Below are 27,029 nucleotides of genomic sequence, written 5' to 3' on the forward strand. Positions count from 1 at the left end.
AACAGCAGAGATCAAACAGCCATAAATAGCTAAGTTAAAACATTTGTCAAGAATCAAGCAATCTGCAGTTTATCTAAATATTGTGTTGTGTCATTGATTCGGAAATTGATTAAACAGTCTGCATGGAGATTTCCTTTTGATGTCAAGTCGCAAGCAACGTCATGCTAGACTTGTATTGGCGCATCCAGCGCTGGGTGCTCCTAAATAATTTAGACTCTACTGTTTGGAGCCAAAAGCAATAAACAGAACTATATTGTTAGTCTCTAATAATACTCTATTGGAAATACAGAAACACAGATGTAAGTTTAGTGATGTTAATTTATTCTCTAAACAAAAACACTTTATTTAAACACCTCATTTAATGTATTTACGTGAATAAGCCCTCTTTGCTCCTGTTCATTCCTGTAAATGTTAATTAATAACTTGTGTTCAGTTTATTATGTTTCTTTCTATAAAGGTTTTTTTTTGAGGAAAGTTAGAATATCATAGAAATGCTGTTTTATTTAATTAATTACATTTTTAAAAAGTGGACCTGATATATTTAGTCGTTACACAGAGTTTTAAACATTTATTTCAGTTCCTTTCTATGTGGAACAACTATTAATAATCAAACACGTTTTAGTCTATCAGAAGATTTAAATATAACACAAAACCAATGAAAAATAATTTTTTATATATATTTTATATGACAGCAGCGTGACAGATAACTTGTGAAACATTTACAAGGACAAAAATAAATAAATAAATAAATAAAGCTGGCTCTTTACAGAGCGATCCATCCTAGCATTTTGATTTAAAGTTGAGTGAAAGGAAAAGTCTTTGTGATGCTGTTTAGTTCCTAATTTTGAACTGCTGGATTTATTTTGCGATTAAATAATTTCCACCTGGTCTCCATATACTATTCCCGTTAAATCTGAAGGAAATAAATTTTATTTAGGGTATCAGTGTCAATTATACAAACACTCAATAAAATAATATTTTCACAAGGCGCTAAGGCTTCTGTATTCTCAATTTCTTGTGACTGTAGAAACGTTTTTCTTCTGTTGAATTAAAAACAAGTGAATCAATCTTTAATGGTGACTGATTTTGTTTTGTTATTTTAGGTCAAAGTTACTGAATGTTTTTCAGATGGGCTGAGAAACTTTTCGCGGCTGCAGGATCCAATCTTCTCCACTAGATGGCGTCAGAATCCTATATTTGTTCAACCTTTTTACATCATTTCACCTTTCATTTAAGGCAGGGTGTCAAACTCCAGTCCTCGAGGTCCGGTGTCCTGCAACTTTTAGACCTGAACAGAATAATTAGGTCATTAGCAAGGCTGGGAGAACTGATCTACACAAGGAGGAGGTAATTAAGCCATTTCATTCCAGTGTTTTGTACCTGTGGCACATCTAAAAACTGCAGGAGCGGCCCTTGAGGACTAGACTTTGACACCTGTGATGTAAGGCATGACGTGAAACCCAAGAACCTTCACGGTTTTGTTTTTATTTTAACACAGGTGTTGCAGCAATAATGAACTTTGGAAGATTCTCATTTGCTCCAATGTAAGTGAGACATTTCTTGAAACCATAAGAGTAGCATCCAGCAAAACTCTGAGAAGTAATTTAAATCCTATTTGCTAACAAGTTGAGACTTTTACCCTTAAAATCTGTCGCCTGACTGCAGCGAGCGCCCTGCTATCTCCTGTTTCTATTTGCATTGAAAGAGGAACTGATAGTTACAGGGAAGTTCATCAGAGTGTAGTGGCATATGCAACGCCCCTCCTCTTTTAAATCAAAACTCAGCAGTTCTGCAAAGCTCTTTGAACCGGACAGAGAGCCGGGTCAGACCATCGGGGAACTCTGCTGAGCGACATGGAGGAATCAGCGCACAGACGAGGAGACAAGAAAGTGGTGGCAGTGGTGGGCGGTGGGTTGGTAAGAAGGGAAAATGAAAGTGAAAATACCAATTCAATGTGTATATAGTATTTATTTTACACTATCTGGGTGCAAACATCAGTTTGGTTTTACAAAGCATTACTCTTTCATCGTGTCATGTAGGAAAAGTGAAACTATGAACAGAAAGTACAGAAAAGGCATTTTGAACTGTGCTGACATTATTATCAAAGCACTTCTTTTCGTCTTTGAGGTGGGGGCACTCAACGCCTGCTTCTTCGCCAAAAGAGGCTTTGAGGTGGAAGTCTTTGAAACAAGAGAAGGTAGCTTTTATTTACAAATCAAAACAAAAGAAAAACGAAAAAACTCAACTGATGACCAAATTATTCTGTGTGTTTTCGGTCAGATATTCGGAAAGCCAAAGTAGTGAAAGGCAGAAGCATCAACCTGGCTTTGTCCCACAGAGGCCGGCAAGCCCTGAAACATGTTGGAATGGAGGATAAGGTATGCTGATGGAAGGTACTCATGCACAAGTGGAGAAAAGGTCCGCTGTAGAGATTAGCATAGGCTTGATAGGAGGTGGTAAAGTACCCAAAGATTGTACTCAAGTAAAACTTAAACTACTTCAATGTAGTTTTACTCAAGTAAAGCTAAAAGTTACTGTCCAAGAATGAAAATGTATGTGGTACTGAATAACCAATCAGAACATCTTAATATTCAAATAAGATGTTAGCAGATTAAAATGTAAAATTATGTCCAAATTCTGGTGTTTGAAAGACTAAATGAACATAAATTAATACAAATAACTCGATTACAAGACTACAAATTCAGGCAGCACATTTACGAAACATGACAAATGTTTACAGGCGCAAGTTATCGATTAATGACTTAATCTAACGATCGATCTTATCAATCGACTAACGATTAACTGACAAGCAACCTTTTTTAAAAAAACCTGAGTTTTCTCTTGTATGAAGAGGGTCCACCGCCTTTCCATAACAGCAACATTTTTCATATGCCGGGTTTTAAAGAAAAACCTGGGCTACGTTCACACTGCAGCCTGAAGTGACCCGGTATTTTGTCAAATCTGATTTTATTTATTTATTTTTGCCGTGATCATTCACACTTCCAAATGCGACTTGTTTGTGATCTCCAGTGTGAACTACAAACAACCTGAAAGTGTCCCGCATGCGCAGTAGAGGGCGCAATAAACGTGTTTGCGGACTAAACGTGGATGCTAGCGGTGGAGCTAGCATCTTACGATTTTAAAGTTGTTGTCCAACTGGAGTCAGCACATTAACAACTTAATCTTCATTATTGTCCGCCATGGTTGTTGTTTTTCTTCCCGTTTGTGCGTATCAGGACGCAGAGTTTGTCCAGTATCAGTAACGTTCAGGTCGGATGATGCTATCGGGTTTAGGATCATATATCCAGGTGACCTGGGTCACATCCTATCCGAGATAATCCGATCTGTGTTGTTCAGACTGTGACGAAAATGTCAGCTATAGGTCGCATAAAAAAATAAATCGGATTTGGGTCACTTCAGGCTGCATTGTGAACGTAGCCGTAGATAAACGTAAGGAGCTTATTGAGTGTTTATATATATATATATTTTTAAAAGAACTGCATAAAATGCATTTTGAATCTGTTTGGACCGTTTCTCTTTCCCGTTCTGTTACGGCCGCCATCTTAGTTCTGTATCAGCTGATAGCAGGTAGAAAAATACATTGGAAAACAAACTTTGTGCACAAACAAGAGGTCTTACTTTAGCTTAAGCTGGGGTAGAGTACCCAGAAATTTTACTGAAGTAAACACAGCAATACTTTATAATAAAATCACTCAAGTAAGTAAAAAGTGCAGTATAGCTACTTCTAAAAGTACTTTCTTTGGGTAACAGTCCAGCACAAAGTAATGCATAATGTCCTTCCTGAATAGTTTCGCCTCAGTTTTATTATTAATTATTCCATTTTCTTTCCCCAGATTGTTTCTAAGGGAATCCCGATGAATGCCAGGATGATTCATTCGCTAAGTGGGAAACAATCTCCGATCCCGTATGGGAAGAAAGGACAGGTAAATCTACAGAACAGCCGCCGTTTCCAAGCTTTGGTAGATTTTTAGTTTAGGAGTTAATAAAGTTTCTGTTGCAATGAAATCTGTTATTCATATAAATAATAAATACAAAAAAAATAAACCTTGACATTTTTAGCGAGCGCTTCCCATAATGAAAGACGATTTCTCTACTATGCAACAAACATCTTGTTGGGAAAAGGTTTGTAAGGATTGCATCAGAAGTACAAATTTACCTTCAGATAAAATATTAATCGTTCCAGAGTTTGGACTAACATTGAGGTCAGTATTGAGCATATTGTGGTAAGAAAAAAAAAAAACTGCAGCGTCTTTTAAATTAAGTTTAATCAATCAGGATGTCATAAACATGAGACAAGATGTAACTCTTCACTCAACAAAAATGAAGCAAAAAAAGAAGGAAAACCCGATTTTTGGTGGAAAACTAACACTATAAATCACCCTGGAAACACCAACCCAACACCCAGGCATGGTGGTGGCAGCATCAGGCTGTGGGGAGGAGATATATTAGTTTCTGCACCGCCATCTTAAAGTCCCATCACTGATGTTCAATCACACTCGGCAGTTGCAACACCTTTGTTATTTTGCTGCTGTTCGCAAGCCCATATCACCACTCCACCACCACTGTATCTGAGAGGTAACATTGGTTTTACATCCCCAAATACCATTCTTATAGAAGATTTTTTGTTTTTTTAGGGGGAGGGGGTTCTTATTAGAGTTGGATTTCTTTTAGTACTGCCCAATTTGACCTTTAAGTGAATGTAAAAGTCAAATTAGATTCACTTAATTATTCAGGAGTGAACGCCTTCCAGACGTCTTAAATAAACTTTTCACAAACCACAGATGCTTTTTAAAGGTTATTGCTGATGTCTTTCTGCTTTGGCATTGTGTTCAATCTTATATTTTTCCAGAGATGAATGACAAATAAATACACTGTAAAAACACAAAATCTTACCAAGTTCTGTCCAGTTTCTACTGCAAATATCTTAGAAAGAGAAAACTAAATTACAAGCTATAGGAGCTTGTTTTAAGTCGGTAATTCCTTAATATTGATTTTAAAAAAGTTCTAGTTCCACTGGCAGAGTATTTCACAATTGTTGCCTAGCAACGTCAGCCAAGCCAACTCGTCGCTTAGCAACCCAGTTGTAGTTCCACTGGCAGATTGTTTAACTTAACATGGGAAAATATTTTGTTATTGGAATTGGTGATTTAAAACAAGCTCCTACCTCTTGCTGAAGTTATTTGTAATTTAGTTTTGTCTTATTTGAACTGTAAGAAGATATTCGTACCAGATACTCGACCAAAATTACTCGGTTTTGCAGTGTATGATAAATTAAAACTAAAAAGGTGTTTTTTATTGTGGGCTCTAGTGTCCCTTATTTTTTGAAAGTAGGCTAACAGGAAAGGGGGAAGTAAAGGGGGAAGACATGCGGCAAATGTCGCCAGGTCCGGGAGTCGAACCCGCGACGGCCGCGTTGAGGACTCAAGGCCTCCAAACATGGGTCACGCTGTCCCCTACGCCACCACGGCACGCCCTAGCGTTGTTGTTTTTTAACACATATTTTTACTAATTATAAATGTGAGCCTCGTCTGAAAATAGAAATGATTTTCCTGCTGCCAGTTTGGCAGAGGCTCATAATCCCATTAAGGGACCTTCACGGTTAAATAAAACAAAAATATTCCAGAACACCAGGAAGGGACATGTTCACATTTCTGTTTGATTGGACTACCGGTACATTAAATATTGCTCTCTTTTCAGTACATCCTGTCCGTTGACAGAGCCAATCTGAACAAAGAGCTGCTAACAGGTAAGAATGGAAAATAGATGAATCACGCCTGAATTAGACACATCGAGTTATGACGTATTTTTTGTTACATCAGCTGCAGAAAGAAGTCGAATAAAAGCGGTTTACTGATGCATCACCCCTCTGGGAATGTGGCTAGAGGTTAAATTATTGGTGAATATTGATAAAATTGTAATATTGGACACATTTCTACTAGTTAAACATGCTAGTTTTCTGCATTAAAAGGCCAAATGTTTTTTCTTTTCATTCTTTCAACTTAATAATGTGTATTTTATTATTTTTAAATTATAAGTAACATTACTGCTCAGTTAGGAATGATATTTAATGTTCATATTTGTTTTTCTTTTAGATTAACTGCATCTGAATGTATTGTTTTATAACTAGATGGGATTGAACTGCTGCATCTAAATCTGTCTGTATTTTACTAAAATTAGTTAAACTAAACTGAATTTAATTCACTTGAACTCACTGAATTGAACTGATGTAAACTGAACTGAATTTAATTAATCTGAGCTAAATATATTTTTTAACAGAACTAAAATAAAGTGAAGAAAACTGAACTAAAATGAATTTGAACTGAACTGGATAAGCTGAGCTGAAGCGATTATTTCAAACAGAATTTATTCAAACTGAACTGTAATGAGCTGAACTGAACAACTTGACGTTAACTAACATCAAAATTGTAAAGTAAAGTAATGAAAAACCTGGTTTATCATTCAATATTTTTTTGTTACTTATTATCACACCTCTTTATAAAGTATTTGCTCTTTTATCGTTTGTCCAGATTTTGGCACGTTTCTCTCCATTTACGTTTCCTGGCATTCCTTAAATAGGCGACATAAGGGGATGTGTTTTCCTTTCTTTTTGTAGCTGTAAGGATTTTTCCTAATATTTAATGAGGAGCCTCTGAGAGATAAAGTGTGGCAGCTTGGCTCTGTTTTTAATTTAGATTGCCTGGATGCGCTGGAGAGATTGTCGCTGCTCTTATCGTGGTTGATTCAGGCGGCTGCCGCTCTGAACTCTGAAGATAAAGGGATTTTGCAGTGTGAAAACCCAAAACCATCAGTTTGCACAGATCCCTGCTGCAGCTCCGCGGTTCCACTGATGATCGTTCAGTTTTTGCTGACCCTCTGGTTAGCGGAGTAAAAGTTTTGGGTATATTGTAAGAAGACATGGCAGCTGGTGTTGCATCACAGGCTGTTTTTGTAACTCTCACAGAGGCAGAGACGTATCCAAACACAACGCTGAACTTCGACCACAAACTGCAGGACTGGCGTGCTGAAACCGGACTAATGACCTTCGCCAGGTAAACAGTTAGTGATCGTATGCAGAGACCTATAAGTTCACTTTCCATGGCAGGAGGTGGTAGAGTCGCTAAAAATTAACTCATGTAAAAGTAAAAAGCAGCCATCTAAGAAATTACTCAAGATTAAAAATGTATTTGGTAAAAAGTCTACTCAAATAGTGAGAAACTGATCAAATTATCAATCATTTAATATTTAAAAATTATATCAGATGGACCAAACTCTAAAATTAAGTGGAAATTTAAATATTTTAAGGACAAAAATGACAATAATTCATATAAGTTACAAAAAATAACAAAATCATGCAACATATTCTTTTTCCAAATCAGTTTCTTTCAGTATAAAACTTTAACCAAAACTGCAGGTCTGTGTCTGGTGAATTTTAGGTTCAAACATGTTTGTTTTTCATTCAGTGGGTAGAAAATCCAGAAATTTTACTCAAGAGTAGAAATACTTTTTAATAAAATTACTCAAATAAAAGTAAAAAAGTACAGTGTACTAAAAATACACTGTGCTTGAGTTTGCCAGGTAAACTTTCAGAGAAAGTTACACATTTATTTGAGTAACGTTTTTTGAAGACATGTACTAAAAGTATACAAAAACGCACTGAAAATATATTTTTCAAAAAAAAGTTACTCAACTAAATGTAATTGAGTAAATGTAACTAGTTACTTCCCAATTCTGGTCATCACCCCCCAAAGAAGATTCTTTTAGCAAAAGTACATAATTATAAAATATGTAGAGAAACAAAAAGTTTCAGAGTTTTTTTATTCAATAATTATTACATTAAGTTAGCATAAATGCTAATCTCATACTTTCTGATTTTAAATGGCTATGAGTTCTGTGGCAGAAATTGTCATTATTAGATAATACATTATTCCTTCATTACCATACAGTACAAATTGTCATTACAATCCCCTCTTGATAATTTGCACCCTGATATCAGGGGTATCAGATCCCGACAAACTGCTGCTGCCTATGATGACTAGCATTGGCTTGAGCTGTCAAGTTGTCAAGATAATGCGCTAAATCTTAAATGTCCGCCTGATATATAAAAGAAAAAGGATCACAGTACTTTGCTACTAATTGTCAACACTTCAACAACCAGATAACCAGGTCAGAAAAATGTTAAATTAATAAATAAAATAAACAGCGAGGGAGAGTGAAGTAGGTCAGTTATGCTAGCTTGACTTTGACAACCTTAAATGTAGATGTGCTGCAGAATTTGGTGTGTTTGGGTTCAGCAAAAAAAATAAATAAATAAAAATGTTGATCCGTAAACCATCTCTGACAGATAATTATGTTTTTTTTTTTTCTCATCTTCTCTTCAACTTTCTGAGCGCCCCCTAAAGGCACCGCTTTGAAAAACACTGTGTTAGCTGACGAGGGTTTAGAAATGTAATGGACTTGTTGTGTTTTTAACGGCTGTAAGTAATTAGTTTTTTTCATAACTGAGTGTCCCGAGGAAAATGTGACGCACAATTTACAATCCAATTAACCCTGAAACACCTCCAGCTCTTTTCGGGTGGGAGGATTCACGCTTCAGCTCATGATTAAAGCACCAGGCAGAAGCACAAACTGTTGTATACAAATTCTCAAATTAAATGCAGTCTTATCTGGAAATTAAAAAATATCCATTTATTTTAACGCCCACAGCTCCATGCAGAAATTTTACAGCTCCTTTAACTTTTTTCATTGTTGTTTTTTACTGGGATTTTCTGAGACAGACCAATACAAAGTGGAGGGAAAATCTAGCTTAGAATATCTTGAAATATTTGGCATTGATTTGCATTGACAAGCCAAAGCCTTTTAGGGGCCCTAAGCAGATTTTCATTTGGAACCCCGTCCCCCCATACAAACAGGTCAACCCCAGATGCTTTGTCGTTCCTTGTGTTACATACCTGCTATCATTAACAATGCTCGTGAAAATTACAAAACATTTCCAATAAACTGTTTAATCAGTTGGAAAACGTGGTTTTATGTGGTCTGAAAAGGTAGTTTAATAACTTTGGAACCAAATTGCATCTGTACTCTTGAGCACATGTAAAAAAAAAAAATAGAGTAACTTGGTTAACATAATTTTTCAACTTAATATTACCAGAAATTCTAAATTAATATTAGATTTATTCAACTTATTTTTGGTTTGGGAGGTGAAGTAAGTCGCGTTGGTTTTCTAAACCAAATTTCTTGTTGTGTTTAGTTAATAATAGGTAACACTGTTAACTGAGTGGAAATTGTTGTCTGCATCAACAAAACGTGTACAGAGTGTACTTATTTTTATTTATTAGGGGAGCAAAAAAAACTTAAGTTGTGGGTTAAAGTATACTTTTTATCTGTTGGGCTGTAATATTACCTTTTTTGCCAAATTCATATTTTAAAAATTTTTGTACTTCCGTTTGGGTGTCTGCTGCTCCTAAAAGCAGCTCAAGCACTTAAAAAAAAAAAAAATCAACCAGCCATTTTTTAGCAATAAGTTTATGGTTTTTGGAGTCTGAAAAATGAGCCTCGTTAAAAACCTTCGGAATGTAACGTCACAAATCAGCAGGCACTGCCCGTTACCTAGCAACCCCAGCCAAGCTTGGCCCGTTACCTAGCAACCCGAGCTGAGATCTTGGTGTTTTGTTGTTGACCTGCCATCCAGAATTCACTTGCTGCATAAATTTAGAGTTAGGGTGCGTGGCCAGCAGCAATTTATTTTTATTTAAAGTGACAAGACGCCCTAAAATAAGTAATTCTAAAATAATGAGATAGTATCTCATTATTTAAATTAAATGAACATGTTTTTTATTGTCCATAAACCTATCATAACATGTTCAAGATCAGCTTTAGCAATAAAAATCCCTGTTTACTGGTGCTAAAAGGTGTCAAAATGACGATTTAAAACAAACTGCAGTCGACAATGCAACAGTGACAACCGTTCAAGACGATTTCCAAAGTTCCTTCCTGCTGTGGTGAGAGCATGTGGGGCTCAGGAAACAAAGCCCAGTAATTCATTTCAAACTCGACAGGCTCCAGCTAACAGAGAGGTTAAATCTAATGGCTGCGCAATTAGAGAAAAAGACAGAAAAGGTTTAATTTGTTTAAAAGATTTCTCATAAAAAGAAGAAAATTACTACTGTGGGTTATGTCTACTGACCGCTGTAATTACTCTTTTATTCAACCCTGTAGGAATGAAATGAGTTTTCTGCAGATGTATGAACACCCTCTGTGTTTTGCAAAGTCAATTTTGACAGATTTTCTGTGTTTCTGCTGTATTGTAGCATCTGACAGATACAGAGGTGGTTTTTTGCTGTACTGAAGGTAGCAAACTTTGTGAAATAGAATATTTAGTAAGCTTTATTATATACAATTTCCTATCTGTCTTGCTATTTACCACCTATAAAAGTGATTTTATTTTTATTTTCACACCTGAAGTGACTGTGAGGCTTGATGTAGCTGAAAAAGGTGTAAAAGAAAGAAATTGTCTAAATATAAATAAATGACCAAGAAAGAAAGTAAAATATCTAATAAAAAACCCAATAATTTCATCCTTTGTATCAGTTTCAAGAAATATAATGCTTAAATGTCAAGTACCATTTTCATAATTCAAGAATATTTACATATTTTGAAAATAATCTTATTTGCATAAATAAAAATGGTCATGTTATAAGTGAAACTACATTAATTTTAAGATATTTTTACTTATTTTGGAAAGTTTTTACAAGTCTCATTTTATTGTTCTGTTTCCAGAAATATTTTCTTATTTTAAGTAAAATATACCATATTTTTTTTATACTTTTTCTTGTTTTTTTTAAAGGTGACTTTTTACAGTGTGGTGCTTTATAGTTTTACATTTCCTCAAACTGCAGCCACAAATGTGAGCGGTAAACTGTCCTACATCTGTGGTTTAGGTCAAAGAATAGCTGTGTGTTAGAATGGCCCAGTCAAAGTACAGACAGACAGAATCTGATCCAAAACACATCTCATTCAATCTGAGGTTTTTTACTAAGAAAAAACTGGAAATAATTCAGTCTTTAAAGCTGGTAGAGGCAAAATCTGGAAAGTGTTGCTCATGAACATGAGCTACATTGTGTTTGTCAATCATGTGAAAACTCAATAAATATTTTAAAATATTACAATGAAATAAGAATAAGAATGTAAATTAATGAGCTCCCAGGCTAAAAACAACAGATTGTTGAAAACATTTAGATTAAATTCAGGTGGAAGAGTTGCTTTAATTCAGGGCTGAAACGATTAATCAGTTTAATTATTGAGATAATCGATTAATCGTTAACTGGACTCAAAAAAGGCCATTTACTCAAATAACAGTCAGAGCAGCAATAAAGACAAAACTGTATAAAAATATATGCATTTTCAACTTATGACAAAAAAACAACCTTTGTCAGTAAATATGCTTTTTATGGAAGAGGATTAGGGACACTGAACAAAAAGAAATAGAATTTTTTTTCAGAATTTTGACTTTTTTTTTTTTCAAAATTCAAAATTTTTCTCAGAATTTTAATTTTATGTCAAAATTCAAATAAATAACCAAACATTCTTAGGTGTATTGTGTCAATTATTTTGTTAGCATATAAAAATAAACACATAAATATTCCTTCTTTGTTCTATGATTGATCCAGTTGACCCGTGATTTGAGTCTTATGAATAGATTTGCCTGATTCTGCATAAACAATTTAAATAATTCTGATTCTGAGGGAAAAAAGTCTGACTTCTGATATTAAAGTCAGAATCATCTTTAAAGCAAGGCTTCAGTGGTTACAGAATGTTGAAACTTTTCATCCGATTAATCGACAGAATAATTGATTATTAAAATAATCGTATGTCTCAGCCATACTTTGATCATATTTAAGTGGAAGTATCTGATTCTCAGGCCGGACGGATCCAAGACGCAGACTCAAGCGGACTTGATCGTCGGTTGCGACGGAGCGTTCTCCGCCGTCCGGAAGCAGTTCCTGCGCCGCAGCCGCTTCAACTACAGCCAGACGTACATCCCGCACGGATACATGGAGCTCACCATGCCGCCGAGAAACGGGGAGGTCAGACGGGTTTTACTTCGGCTTGAGGCTCAGATTCACAATCAGACTTTGCTTTTTCACATCTTGGCTTATTTCCACCTTCATCATAATCTGCAGTTTGCTATGAAGCCAAACTACCTGCACATCTGGCCCAGAAACACCTTCATGATGATCGCTCTCCCCAACCTGGTGAGTGAGAAATGCATTTCTTTATCATTTTTTTTTTTTACTTTTTTGAACGTGTACAGGAGAAAAAACGCGACAAAGAACAGTTTATTCGCTCGATTGAACAGATTTCATCAGTTTCAGGCAGCAGTGTTGTAAAAGTAAGAAATACTGCCATCTGCAGGTGGGAGTTAACATCACTTAAACTAATGTTTGTGACAATTTTTGCGGAAAATATGCAAATAAAATGTTAAACTAGATGCATTTCTTTTGATACAGAAAACTTGCAAAAATAAAGTAATAATATGTTGTGAATTTCTGCCGGAAATCTCAGAAATTTTGAGAGTAATCTCAGAATCTTTCTAGAAAAACAAGGAAATTTGCTAAAAAAAAAAAAAAAAACACAAAAAACTTAATTCTTAGATTTCTACAAAAAACAAATTCTGAATTTCAAATGTTGACAATGTTGAGATTAATAAAAAATAATTCAGGTTTTGGATCCACAATAAATATCGGTCTACTTTCAATATCAAATTTATTGATGTATGACTTTTAGAAACAGGTTTAAACTGCACCAAGTGCAGTACAAAAACAATAACACGAGAATAAATTTATGAAGATTAAGAAAGTAAATAAATAAAATAAAAATAAAACATCACAACAGAAAAGTTACAGTATCAGGACTTAATTAAATGCTAACAAATAAAATAAGTTTTAAGTAGTGATTTAAAATGACCCTTGGTTTTAGGTTGTTTTGTTTGGTCTGTAATTAATCTCTTAATTTTAATCAGTTAATTTTTTTCTGAGATCAAAGTCAGCATTTTTTTTTTCAGTGGCCTAATCCTCTTCTGTACTTTTGTCCCACGTGGCAAAAAGTTTGGACACCTCTGGTCTACAGGGCCACATAAAAATTTAATGTGTTTTAAGGGTAATATTAAAGCATCTTTTGTTTATTTTCTAATTTAGGACAAGACGTTTACCTGCACCCTCTTCATGCCCTTTGAGGAGTTTGAGAAAATCACCACAGGAGACGAAGTCATTGAGTTTTTCCAAAAATACTTCCCTGATGCCATCCCGCTAATTGGAGCGTAAGCGACCTTTGTCCGTCTGTCTGACGCAGCGTCTCCTCTTCCTCCTTCCTGCCTCTTCATCCCGACCTGTTGGGTTGTCGTCAGAAACACCTTCAGCCGCCGTCACCCCACCCAAAGCGGGCGCATCAGCAGCGGACTGTGAAATTGAACGCTCACACAGATTCCTGCCGCCGCAAGGCTTTTAATTTTCGGCGGGTGACGGATAGATGGCAGGATGCAAGTAGCCTTAATAAAGTCTGAGACTTTTATTCGGAGCGGTCAGGCATGAGCAGCCCAGCGCGGGCTTTCTTCCCGTTTTCATTAAACCACAGCGGACAGATCGCGCCGCTCTGCAGTACCCAGCTGTGACAGACGCTTTCACTGCAAGCAGGGCGACTCCGTTGTTTAGGAAGAAAACATCAGATTAGATCAGCTACTCTGAGCAAGTTTGTAATGGTTTTGTTTGCTTTTGTCCTTTGCAGTGCTGCCCTCAGGAGGGATTATTTCCGCCTGCCTGCTCAGGCCATGGTCTCCGTGAAGTGTTCCCCGTATCACATCGGGGACAAATGCGTCCTCATGGGGGACGCGGCCCACGCTGTGGTGCCTTTCTATGGCCAGGGGATGAACGCCGTGAGTACCGCCGAGTACGGGAGGCGGGCTGACAGAGAATCACTTTAGGTCCGTTCAAAACGCCCTAAAGAATCACTTAGATCTGTTCATAACGCCCAAAAGAATTGGTTTGATCTGTTCATGACAATTCAAAGAATCATTTTAGGTCTGTTCAAAATGCCCTAAAGAATCACTTTAGATCTGTTCATGACAATTCAAAGAATCGTTTTAGGTCTGTTCAAAATGCCCTAAAGAATCACTTTAGATCTGTTCATAACTCCCCAAAGAATCACTTTGATCTTTTCAGCTCAAAGAATCACTTCAGATTAGTTCTTAACTCTGGAAAAGAATCACTTTAGATCTGTTCAAAACTGTACTAAAGAATCACTCATATTCTTTCTTTCTTTTATGCTTTCAGGGTTTTGAAGACTGCATTGTCTTTGATGAAATAATGAATCAGTTCAATGAGGATTTTAGTAAGTGCCATGTTTTTTAAATACAAACTACTGGTGCAGAAAGAGTCCGGAGTCGGTAACAGAGTCATTCTGGGTTTTACCTGCACAGGTGTCGTGCTGCCAGAGTACTCCAGGGTCCGGGTTCCTGACGACCACGCCATCGCAGATCTGGCCATGTACAACTATGTCGAAGTAATTCTGTTCAATTTCTACTTCACATGCACTTTTAGTTACATTAGTTTTAGTTAGAAATTTTCACTCCGGATGTTCTTTTCCAATACAAATATTTGATTCTCCATCCACGCTATTTCAGATATTTTTCAGAAAATGTCTTTTTTTCCCCCTCTGTTTTTTCCAAACTACACTATTTCACCAGATATTTTTAAAAATATTTATTTTCCCTGAGTTTTTGTAGAAATTTAGTTCCCCAGCCACACTATTTCAGATATTTTATTTAAAAAAAAAAGCTTTTTTTACATTATGTTTTTGTAGATATTTGATTCCCAAGCTGAACTATTCGAGATATTTTTATTGATCCAAAACAAAAGTAAATACAAGGCCAGAATCACTGATATTCATATGGATATTGATGTCAATACCAATACAATATCGATACTATTTATGATTTAAATTTATCAAACTTCTGATCTTTTGAAGTTTTTGTGACTTTTTCTTTCAATTACTTTAATAGAATCTGGACAAAGTTTAAATGTGTTTATAAAATACTTTAATAAAATATATTAATGTGATATACAGAAAAATAAAATTAATTTGTGAATTTTTTCCTAAGACAAAGTACAAAACATGATAATTTTTTAAGTACTGTAGATTTGAGCAACTAACTAAAATCAGATTCCAAGAGGAAATCTGAAACTTTAGTTTCAGGAAATCTAAAGTTTCAGATTTTATAATGATCTTTTATAAAAGATCATTATAAAAGATGATAATGATCTTTTATCATTTATTGGTTGCACTGATCAACTCTTCTCACCTATCGGCCGATACCGATTTAATTCAGAAAAATGATGCTGAATTGACTTGAAATTTAGTTGTTTTTTTTAAATACAGACATAAATGTATTTAGTTGAAAAACTATTTGATAACTCTGCGCCAGCACAGCACATTTAAATACAACAATAACTTCACAATGTTGGTTAAATGTGGAAAACCAATTTTAATTTGTTCCGTCAGTAAAATTCGGAGTAAAACAGCTAATGTAGAACAAATAATAAAGAAACTGACAAAAACAATGTGTTGACTACGTTGGTCAAACATATAAATAATAAACTCCAATAAACCTTTCAAATGGTTCGGAAAGTGGAATTAGGAAATGTAAATATAAAAAACAAAGCATAGAACTAGACTGAATAGATCTGCCCTTATGGATGGGGAACAATGAAGGTACCGATGCAGATATTAATATCAGATCTGAGCATCTCTGCTTAGAGAATGCAGTTTATATTACATCATTGTTCTGGGTTTGCTCAAACAAATCCAAAACCGAGCATTGCTCTGAACCGGTTCTAATCATCAACCCAGCTAAAGAGACTTCTGTTTAAAGATTTCTTCTCGTTGCTCCACTGACTCGGAACATGAAAGCTAAAAGCCCCTGACTGCCGGTTTACAGTCCAGCGCTCTGGAGCTCAGGGCTGCTAGTGATTCAGTCGCTGGAAGCAGGAAAGAAAAAAGCAGTTTGTTCCTCTGCAGGAAAACAAGCTGCTTTAAAATCAAACGCAGGGATTTATAAAAGGCATCCAGCAGAGAGACGACCTGGAAACAGGTGCAAAGTGTCCAGCAAAAACTAAACATTGAGCAAACGATTAATTGATTGTTGAAATAATCATCAACTAATTTAGTAACCGATTAATCGTTAACTTGAGCAGAGGTGGTAGAGTATAAAAAAAAGTATACTCAAGTAAGAGTAGCGCTACTTCCACATAATTTTATTCGAGTAAAAGTAAAAAGTTTTCATCCAGAAAATTACTCAAATAGGAGTAAAAAAGTGTTTGGTAAAAAGTCTACTCAAGTACCGAGTAACTGATCAATTTATCAATCATTTAATATTTAAAAGTTACATAATCAGATGGAACAAAATATAAAGTTTAGTGGAAAGTTTGGAAATTTTAAGGACAAAAATGACAATAATTCATATAAATAACAAAAACTAACAATAAAAATTTTCCAAATCAGTTTCTTTCAATAACAAACATAAACTGCAGGTGTGTGTCTGGTGGATGTTTGGTTAGAGACTCCAGAAATTTTACTCAAGTAAGAGCAGAAATACTTCATAATAAAATTTACTCGAGTAAAAGTAAAAGGTACTCAGAAAAGTAAATTTTTTCAAAAAGGTTACTCAAGTAAAAGTAACTAGTTACCAGTGATGGCATAGTTACTTTGACAAAGTAACTTTAATCGGATTACTGATTACTCCTTGAAAAAGTAACTCAGTTAGATTACTACTTGATTTGGGAAGTAACTAAGTTATATTAAAAGTAACTTTTTTTAAGTTACTTTCAGCAGCTGCTAACAACAACGCTGTGAAAATTACATTGATCTTTGCCAAAACTTAATTGTAAGCGATTTTATAATAGTAACATCAACAATGTGTCTCCATTTATAAGGTTGAACTGAAGGGGAGATTTTTTAATGGTTACAGTACAAAAAAAAAGTTAGTAATTTGTGCATATTTTTGTGTGGTCCACTATTGTCTAGAAAACTTTAAGGATTTTAACCCCCCTGTGCCCCCCAGCCTCCAGGTTGTGAGTTACGGCCCTGCGTTTGGTGTCAGAGCGCAACGCTCCTCCTGCGGCTCCACAGTCCAGATGGCTGCTGCACAGATTTGTGGCACTTATCTTAATATTAATAATTATAATGCCGTTTAGTTGAACAACTTTACGGACTTGTTCATTCGTAGCTGTTTTCACGTTTATTGCGCTGTTCATATTAGTCTCGATGTTTCCAATGTTCTGGATAGAAAGACGTAATTGACAGGTAATATATTAACTTGACATTAACAAAGACACAGCGGGACGGATCATCCGGGAAATGATGGACAGGGAGAGTCTGACTAAAACTAATTGGAGGTCAGACATTTTCTGGGGTTTATGTCTGCTTATTCACCAAATGAGCAACTTCACGTTCAAAAACGAGCCCAAAAAGCGCAACCCGCGACTCATTAAATTTGCTAGTGACTTTAAAAAAAAAAGAAGTCCACAGCCGCTTATAATAATCGGACTTGGCGACAAAAACTCAAAATAGTTCCTGTTTTTCTACCAACAAAATGCGCATCTCCCGCTTCCCTCCATTGTTTACGTTTCTGTTGCTGCTGATACTGTCGCATGGAAACGGCGATCCCTCGACAAGACGCGTAGAGGAAATAAAATTAAATTCCAAATGAAAATAGTAATGCACAGTAACGCAAAATAATTTTGATAAGTAACTGTAGTCTGACTACTGGATATGAAATGGCAACGCGTTACTAAGTAACGCGTTATTGACATCACTGCTAGTTACTACCAAACTCCAAACTTGAACATACAGACTCAAAAAAGCCAATTGCTGAAAGAAGAACACAATCAGAGCAATAGTTAAGTCAAAACTGTGCAAAAAACAGAAAATCTCCCATTTAAGATATGAGAAAGCCCTTTATCTGTGAATATGTTCTACAAAAACGTTTCAAGTGTCGCTAAACCTCTCTTCTAGCTAGCAAGGTTGGTGAATCAACTAAATGAAAGCGATATGAAGCTCCAGACGTCTGCTTTTAGACCAGCTTTAAAGGAGCGCATTGGTTGCTTTGACGTCCGTCAAGGCGGAGTGGGCGGAGCTCTGGAAACCGTGACGTCACGTGCAATGGGTCAATAGTTTAATTCATGCAGAACTGATCTGATCGTTTCCATAGCAAAGACCAGAAGCAAGACCTTGCCCCAGAACAACAATGAGTTCATTGATGAGGTCACAGATGACATCATAGACCAAAGAAGATCTATGAGGCTCTGAAGGCTTGTTTCTCAGAACAGCAGTTAGGATCCCAGCAGTTGGTTGATTGTAAACACAGCATTTCACCATGAATATTTTCGGAAAGGTGCCAGTTCCTGTACTTTTTGGACTCGGACACTTGGCGATAGTAGGAATGAAGAAGCTCTACGACAATTACTTTCCTGGGACTGATCAGGATGAAGGCAGCTCTCAGCCTGAGAGCAAAGACCAGGGGATGGATAAGTCGATTCTTCCCAAGAGAAGAGAGAAAGATTTCTCAGAAGTCACAGAGATCAGCTTGACAAACACAATGTCAAAAGGCAGCGATCAGGAGAAGAAACAGGTCTCTGACAACAGTGGGAAAGATGTTCCCAAGGAAAAAACTGACCCGGACGGGAAAGTTTGCAATGCGATTGATTGGAGAAACACGACGTCTCAAAACCGCGCTCGAAATGTGGCCAGAGCCTTTAGGAACACGGGAAAATTTGTTCCTAAAGTAAAAACCGACCCGGATGGGAACGTTCACACGGAGGAAGAGACAGTTTTCTCTCCAGTCAAAGAAAAAACTGTCCTTAGTTTGAAAAAAGAGACATTGCACAACGGAGCTCAAGATCCAACCCCAGTCCTTGGGTACCAATCTCCCACTGGTGCCAAACAAAAATTTTACCTGAAACTGAGAATTTGCCCAGAGACAGACAAGGTTTTCTCTACAGTCGAAGCGATTAGTTTGAAAAACGAGACACTGCCAAACGAAGCTCAAGGTGCGACCCCAGTCCCTGGGTACCAATCATCCACTGGTGCCAAAGAAAAAATGGACCTGGACCTGAAAGTTTGCACAGCAACTGATTTAACAGACAGAACATCGCAGAATGGTGCTCAGGATGACGCCACAATTCGTGGGAACAGTTTTGTCACTGTGGGCAAAGTAAAAACTGACCCGGACGGGAAAGTTCTCACGGAGGAAGACATTCACAACCAAAATGCAGAACATTTATGGTGTAAATGTTTGATTCTAACCATTAGTGTCCTTATTTTCTTTTGTATTTGCTTTCCTTTGCTTACTTCCTTTTCTGATGCTTCCGTACTTGTCGCTTTTTTCAGCGGTTATTTCTGTGCAGTATTTTTTTTTTTTTTATGTACAATGGTAATAAGGTGAAATTGTAATTTTTGTTGCATATGTTTTGTATTGGACACTATAATTCCAATACTATAATTCTTCAATTTTCAAGAATTAATAAAAATCTTGAAATTTTCATGCATGGGTTCTCTCAGGGCGCTCCGGCTTCCTCCCACAGTCCAAAAAGATTTTGTTTGTGTTAGATAATGGATGGATGGTGGAATAAAATTTAAATTTGTTTATAATAATAAACAAATGAATTAGAAATTTTTTTATAATATTATTATTCTATTACATTATTATTATTATTATTATTATTATTATCACTACATTTAATATCAATAAGATAATGATACTGTTATAGTATTATTATTATATTACTTACTTTATATATAATAATATATGTGGTATACCATCATTTGTATATAATAACATGTATTATAATATATAGAGGATTATTTGTAAACACGGTGGATGCGCGCGCAACTTGACTACAGACAGACCAGCCGTTAAAGGCTCCCTTGTTGCCATGGTTACCCACATTTATCTTGCTGTTTTAACATTAGCTAGCATGTTCTCAGCATACTATTAACCCTTTGCAACTACGTCACTTACTCATTTGAGGCGTCGTGACGAACGTTGGAAGTGAGGGACGGGAGTACTGAACAGAGCGACTCAAATTGTTTTCCAAAGTTGTTTTTGCCAGTTTATTCGTGGCTTTTACTTGTTCAAATCAAGCTAATTCGTCTGTCAGTGTAGCAGGCCTGGTTGGGGTTCATAGCCATATTTACGCAAGTTGGAAATAGCTAGCTTAGGTGTGCGTCGGTTTTTAAACTGACGCACACCTCCTCCCTCCTGTGTTGATCAAATTACGACTTTGCCTGAATTCACACCACATCATTTACATCACTATGTCATAAAGAGCGTTTCCCCATTCACCGGAGCAGCCTTAAAACATACCAAAGACGAGCTGCTAACCAGTTTTTTCTATGCATGCTAGGCTACATGACGGTACGGCATTATCTCCATGGTTACTAATGGGAGGCGTACCTTCTCATTAGTGCGATATTTGATATCTTTCTTATCACATTCGAGCCCATTTCACATGTCATGATTTTTTGCCCCGATTTCCCCCTTACGACAGTTCTAGAACATTCTTCGTTGTAAGATTGTCGCTTGCTAATCGTAACAACTCACCTCCGTATCGTAGTACAGCCGCTGCTCGCGCCATCTCCGTTCTTTTATCCAACGCCTTTTCTTTTTGTCTTTTATCGCTCAGAGTAAGCTCACAAACCATCACTATTACTTCTACATTGTCAGTCGTCTTTGTTTACTTTAAATTCGGATATGATAAAGAGGGATTTTTATAGGATTGTCCGTGGGGCTGGACACCACACACGGTGCGATCCAACCGTTATACCTAAGATTTTTTTTATCGACTCTTGTGTGGGCTCTCACGTTTTGAAAATCAGCCAACTGCCAAAACTCCCTCACTCTTTCGTTACATAGCAACAACCAGAGGAGTAACTAATAAGTAGCAGTTTCATGTTTTGCCTCAAAATTGCTTTAAAATTGAGAGATCGAGGTGCAGTGAAAAGAGAAAATGAGAAACTTTGGAAAAATCACCACTTTGGCTATATTTATTCCTTAATATTGATGAAAAAGTTCCGGTTTATTTATTTAAGGAAATATTAATCGATTGATTGTAAGAATCATTGCTGAAAAATATGTTAAGTAATAGTTAGTTGCAGCTCTAAATGCATCAGATAATCAGTAGTCAAAACATGAAAATGATCCATTTCATCATCTGAAGCAGAAACTGGCTTGATAGTTTGAAATAAATGTATTTAATTTTTTTTTACATTAAAATGGAGTTCACCATCATTGATTCACCTCACAAACACATTTGCTGTTTAACTTTCCAGATGCGGGCGCACGTCAACTCCAAATGGTTTATTTTCAGAAAACATGTGGACAATCTACTTCACCTCCTCATGCCGAAGACGATTATTCCTCTTTACACAATGGTAAGTGTGTCTTTGATCACTGCTGACAACACTTACAGAACAATAACGTGATTTCTTATTTTTAAAAATCACGTAAAAATCTTACACAAATTATGAAGCACCCTTCATATTGGTTTTTGTTGCAGCTGCTGCCTTAGGCAGAGTTGTTCGTTTTATTAGCTTGAACACAGAACAAACAGAAGATGTCAGGAAAAAGAACAGAAACCCGATTTATGGTGCAAAATTGTCTCTTTTTAACTCCGTCTCTCCAGCATATCTAAACCAATAAACAGAAACAGAAAGGAACAACCAGTTGACCTGAAAAAATATGAATTATCCAAGCTATGCAATGTGTCACTGCAGCATAGTAGCTACTGTTAGGGCTGGGCAATTCAATTTCTCCGCTAGCTAGCAAAGTTGGCTGAATTAACTAACTCACTTACTCTCTCTGGTTACCTAGCAACTCACTCATTCTTTGGCTACCTAGCAACAACCTGCAGAGTAACTAATAAGTAGCAGTTTCATGTTTTGCCACTCTGCCTTAAAACCGCTTTAGCATAAAAAATAAGATTAGGTTGGAGTGAAAGGAGAAAATGAGAAACTTTGAAAAGCTACCAGTTTGGCAGAATTCCTTAATATTGATGAAAAAGTTCTAGTTTATTTATCTAATGGAATACTTTCTAACATGCTTAATAACATTATTTATTTAATTTTGAATGAAATGTCTCTCCATAGCTGATGTCCTACAGTGAGAACAACTGGATTATTAGTGGACATACGTTGTAAAACTTTACCAAGTACTGCCTCTGAAAAACACTCCCATTTGTAATACACTTAACTCCACACAGTACAGTAAATGTATTTAATATTTTCACATTTATTTGTATTTATCAATACTCTCATTCAACAAACTGAAAAAAATATATAATTATTTTAAAAAAATCATTAGTTGGAATTTATCATGACAATGATAAATGAAAATTCTTACCATAAGAAACTAATTGTGATAAATTATACAGTAAATGCCATACTTATAATCTGAATTAATGAGTTACAACAACATTTAACTTCCTTTGGGATAAATAAAGTACTTTTTTTTAATAACATGGCGGAACTAGAAGTGTGTTGCTAGGTGACAGGATGGGCTTGGCTGGCGTTGCTAGGTAGACGGCGCAGGGACAGTTGACTGTGAAATAAATTGCCAATGGAAATAGTACTTTTTCATCAACTTTAAGGAGTTATTTACTTAAAACAAGCTCCTATATCTTGCTGAAAAGTTATCTATAAGTTAGTTTTGTCTTACTTAAAGTGTACTAGAATATTTACACAATAAACTAGACCAAAAATACTTGGTAAGATTTTGTGTTTTTGCGGTGTAGATGTGTGTTGAGACTTTTTATGCATTTTAACTTACAGGTTTTAGTTTCTTTCTGGTTTTTCAGGTTACTTTCACCAGGACCAGATACCATGTCGCTGTGGAGCGCTGGCATTGGCAGGACAAAGTGAGTTTCTTCCTCCTTCTGTTTAATTTTCCTCTCTAATCCATCACTCTTGTGAAGTCGCAGCATTAAAATGCGATTCTCCAGCTGGAATATGTTGCTGTGTGGAGCAGAAATGTTTCTGATTTGAACCAGGAAGTGTCTGACTCGTGCTAATGGTTTCTCTGCTGATAGTCAAAGAGACATCAGGGATTTCACAGCCAACCTCATAAATCGTTTCCACCCCAAAGTGAATGAGTTGGCAAAGGTTAAAATGGATGTGATGAAGGGGAATACTAAAACGACCTCACGAAGCCGCCAGAAACGTGAAAGAAGATGGAGCTCAAACAGAGCATCCTGGAAATACTGTAATGTAAAGTCCATTATGTTTAAAGGCCAGATCTCAGTAATGTTAATCTATGAATCATGGATACTTGCTTTACAAATCGATTTATACTGCTTGAATTTTTTTCCCATTTTGCAAAAACCAAAATGTTATTGGGATTTTATGTGACGGACAAAAAAAAAGTGGTCAGTTTTGTTAATATGAATGAAAATGTGCATCTATTCCACACCATTGACTCTGAAATCTGTAAAACAAACCATCAATTTTAAAATTTTTAAAATAGTTCAATTGTGTATAATTTAATCTCAGTTTTCTCATTAATCTTTGCTGATTAATGACACATTAACCACTATGAAAACACAGTGGTGGCAACATCATGCTGTGTTATTGGTGAATTAGCTTAACCTGTATAGCAATGAAAGCAGCTAAATGAAGCAATTTTTGGAAAATATGAAAATTTTTCTAAATATTTTAATGTTGCTCCACAAAAAGAGCAAATCTTTTGTCTCTAAGTGCATATTTCCTTTAAAGTATAACAACATGCAATGATCATTAAAACTTAAGCACATATAGTAATATTTTATTATTTCAAAAAGTTATTTAGATTATAGAAATTATGAGGAAAAGCTATTACTTCATCATTTGCCAAATAATTTTAAACCCCATTTGGCACAAAAGATGCATTTTTACTCTTCGAAATTTTGCTGTTGCACTTTTCTCTCATCAAAAATGTATATATATTTTTTTGTCATTATATGTTGATTTTACATGTTTAACATCTAAAATCCCTTTTGTGTTAGTAAGGAAAACAAAATAAATAAATTTGGTGAGTAATAGGGCAGCATGCTGATTATGGACAACCATTTAATTCAAAATGAAATAAATATCAAGAAATATTAAAATAAGTAAAGATATCTTGAAATAAATAAATATGAAATATTTGGAGAGAGGAAAATACACAATGTTTTATTTAATGGGAACATTAAATTATTTAATATTTATTTGACAGAATAGCTATCATAATTTTTCAAATAACTGTATGTAATTATTACATTTATTTGTTTAATTTTGAATGAAATGTCTCTCCATAGCTGATGTTCTACAGCGAGTAACTGGATTATTAATAGACAAACGTTGATGCACTGCAAAAACATAAAATCTTACCTAGTAATGTTGGTCTTGTTTTTAGTGCAAATATCTTTGCATGCATGAAATAAGACAAAAATATCTCAATATCTGGTTTTAAGTCAATGATTCCTTATATTGATTTAAAAAGTTTGAATTTTATTCATATTTAATTTCACTAAGATTTTTTCCCTCCATGTTATAAGTAAAATAATCTGCCAGTGGAACTACAGTAGTTCTTTTTAGAAATATTCATAAATAATTTTCTTAAGACAAGCTCCTACATCTTGCTGAAAAGTTACTTTTAAGTTAATTTTGTCTCATTTTAAGTCTACTGAAATATTAGCACTGGACATTAGACAAAAATACTTGGTAAGATTTTGTGTTTTTGCAGCGTATTTGTTGAACAAAGCGGTCCAGTTGAAAACCAAACACAGCTCACTCTGGAAATGTTATATATTTGCAGAAACTTGCAGTATATTAAGGACTGAATCAAAGCCAATTAGGTGCTTTTATTATTATTATTATTATTAGCATGTTTCATATTCCTTTATTTAATCAGATAAAAGCAGTTGAGATCTAGATCTCATTTTCAAGAGGGACCTGAGCAAAAATTTGCAATACATAGCAAGCAAACAATGTTTGTTTCCCTGCAGGTGATAAACCGTGGCCTGCTGCTAGGAGCTGTGGGAGCTGCTGTTGGCGGCTCCTATCTGCTCATTAAAAATCCTCCAGAGATCAACAAGCTCGTTATCACAGCTGAGAAGATCTGGAACAAGATGGCCGCCCTGAAGACGCTGCCTCGTGTCGGCGCCGCCTCTCAGATCTGACAGACAGGAGCCTCAGAACATGGGAACGAACAAATCCAATTATTAAATCTTATAATGGAGCAGCAGTGGACTTCAGATTTGATTAATTAGGATGTTTCAATTAAAGCAAATGAACAGATTTCATCTTTATATAACATTTTCACATTAAAATAAGTCCTTATTTTTATTTGTCACAATAAAATTAATGTACATTGATGTGGATTTATGTTTCTTTTAAATTATTTGTAGATCTAACAGCCATATAATATGCATAAATTAATTAGTAACCATGAAAACAATTCCTTAATTGTAAAACTGATACCAATGTATAATTTCAAAAGATGCTGAACATTCCTCATTTTAATTATTTATTTTTCACTGAGCTAGACTCATAAAACTACTGCCTTATTAAAATACGACCTTATTCTAATAGTTTTATGGCTTTAATGTCACATTGTTACTTTTTTCTCACATTATTATAATTTTTTTCTCAAACATATTTAGGTTAGAATATTATGACTGTTCCTGTTTTATTATGGCTTTACTTTTGTATTATTGTGAATCTTTCTCACATAATTACAACTTTATTGTGTTATTTCAAGTTTATTATTGTAATACGAATTTTATTTTCATATTATTGCGACTTTCTTCTTTTATCACAGCTTTTTCTTCTATTACTACACCTTTAATCAGGTAAGTTACATTACCTGAATAAAGATGTAAAAAAGTTGTTTCAGGAATAAAGATATTATTTTATTCTTTATTACAATATTTTCTTGTATTATTTTTACTTTATTCTTGTAATATTTTGAATTTTTTCTTATATTATGGCAACCTTTTCCCTTATTATTACTTTATTCAAGTAATATAATTACTGTTTTTTCACGTCATTCCAACTTTTTTCCTGCATTTTGATTTTGTGACAACTTTATTCTTGTAATATTACAATTTTTCTCTAAAGTTGGTGGTTAACATCAGTTCAGCAGCTTCTGCTCCTGTACATTAAATAAAATACAATAAAGTAGATAAACTACTACTTTATTGTAGTAAACTTCACACATGTGCCTTTTCCCCAAACATTAAAAAACAAAGAGGCCACTCAGTCATTCAGGTCCACAGTGAAAAGGGATTTTATTAGACATGGAGATCCATTAATTATGTCTATTCATAGCTGACACCCAGGACGTCCCACCCTGATCTCATCTCCTTTTGCCTAATTACACTCCTGCAATCCTCACATATTCTCACCAAATGCCACTTCACAGTGTCAGATCTCATCGCACTGGATAATGAGATGAAGTACACAAACCTGCTAGTTTAAAATAGAGTCTCTTTCCTGAATCCATACAGTAATATGTATTTATGGTTAAAAAAATAAGCTTTATTTTTTATCTTCCTTACACACTTGCAGTTGGGTACCAACCAAAATGTATCACCATAAATCACAAGCTGACCCGAACTTCGCTGTCCTCTTAACCCGCAAAAACACAACATATTACCAATATCTGAATACACTTTAAATAAGATAAAACTAACTTACTAGTAACTTTTCAGCAAAATAAAGGGGCTTGTTTTAACTCAATCCATCCTTAATATTGATGAAAGAGTACTAGTTTCACTGGCAGATTATTTCACTTATAACTAGAGATACCTAACATGGATTTAAAGTTTTATCGCAACACTGGGAAAAACAGAATATCTTCCGAAGTATTTTGGTATAGTTTCTAGTGCAGATATCTCAGTTCACTTGAAATAAAATAAAACTAACTTAAAAGTAACTTTTTAGCAGGA

General features: G+C 35.3%; 1 protein-coding gene across 3 annotated transcripts; it reads left to right on the plus strand.

Moving 5' to 3' along the window:
• The first annotated feature begins 1,703 nt into the window (after positions 1 to 1,703).
• On the plus strand, positions 1,704 to 26,001 carry kmo (kynurenine 3-monooxygenase). 3 transcript variants are annotated; one of them, XM_028007900.1, is made up of 15 exons: positions 1,704 to 1,916; positions 2,128 to 2,197; positions 2,281 to 2,378; positions 3,855 to 3,944; positions 5,719 to 5,767; positions 6,983 to 7,070; positions 11,939 to 12,104; positions 12,201 to 12,272; positions 13,215 to 13,336; positions 13,801 to 13,948; positions 14,346 to 14,403; positions 14,492 to 14,574; positions 21,400 to 21,501; positions 22,923 to 22,982; positions 25,086 to 26,001. In XM_028007900.1, exons 1-15 carry the CDS (start codon positions 1,854 to 1,856, stop codon positions 25,257 to 25,259), a joined length of 1,443 nt encoding a protein of 480 aa, XP_027863701.1. In that variant the 5' UTR covers positions 1,704 to 1,853; the 3' UTR covers positions 25,260 to 26,001. The 3 variants fall into 3 exon arrangements, with proteins under 3 accessions (XP_027863701.1, XP_027863700.1, XP_027863702.1); XM_028007899.1 differs by having other exon boundaries at positions 1,783 to 1,916; positions 2,040 to 2,197; XM_028007901.1 differs by lacking the exons at positions 1,704 to 1,916; positions 2,128 to 2,197 and having other exon boundaries at positions 2,281 to 2,393.
• The last annotated feature ends 1,028 nt before the right edge of the window (positions 26,002 to 27,029 follow it).

Source organism: Xiphophorus couchianus, chromosome 22 (assembly GCF_001444195.1).
Source record: "Xiphophorus couchianus chromosome 22, X_couchianus-1.0, whole genome shotgun sequence".
In the NCBI taxonomy this organism is placed as follows: Eukaryota; Metazoa; Chordata; class Actinopteri; order Cyprinodontiformes; family Poeciliidae; genus Xiphophorus; species Xiphophorus couchianus.

Bases quoted from the DNA above. Each gene is read 5' to 3' on its own strand.
- kmo (XM_028007899.1), top strand. From the start codon at position 2,053: ATGAACAGAAAGTACAGAAAAGGCATTTTGAACTGTGCTGACATTATT. The intron at 2,198-2,280 runs GTAGCTTTTATT...GTTTTCGGTCAG, and splicing joins AGTCTTTGAAACAAGAGAAG to ATATTCGGAAAGCCAAAGTA. The intron at 5,768-6,982 runs GTAAGAATGGAA...TAACTCTCACAG, and splicing joins GAACAAAGAGCTGCTAACAG to AGGCAGAGACGTATCCAAAC.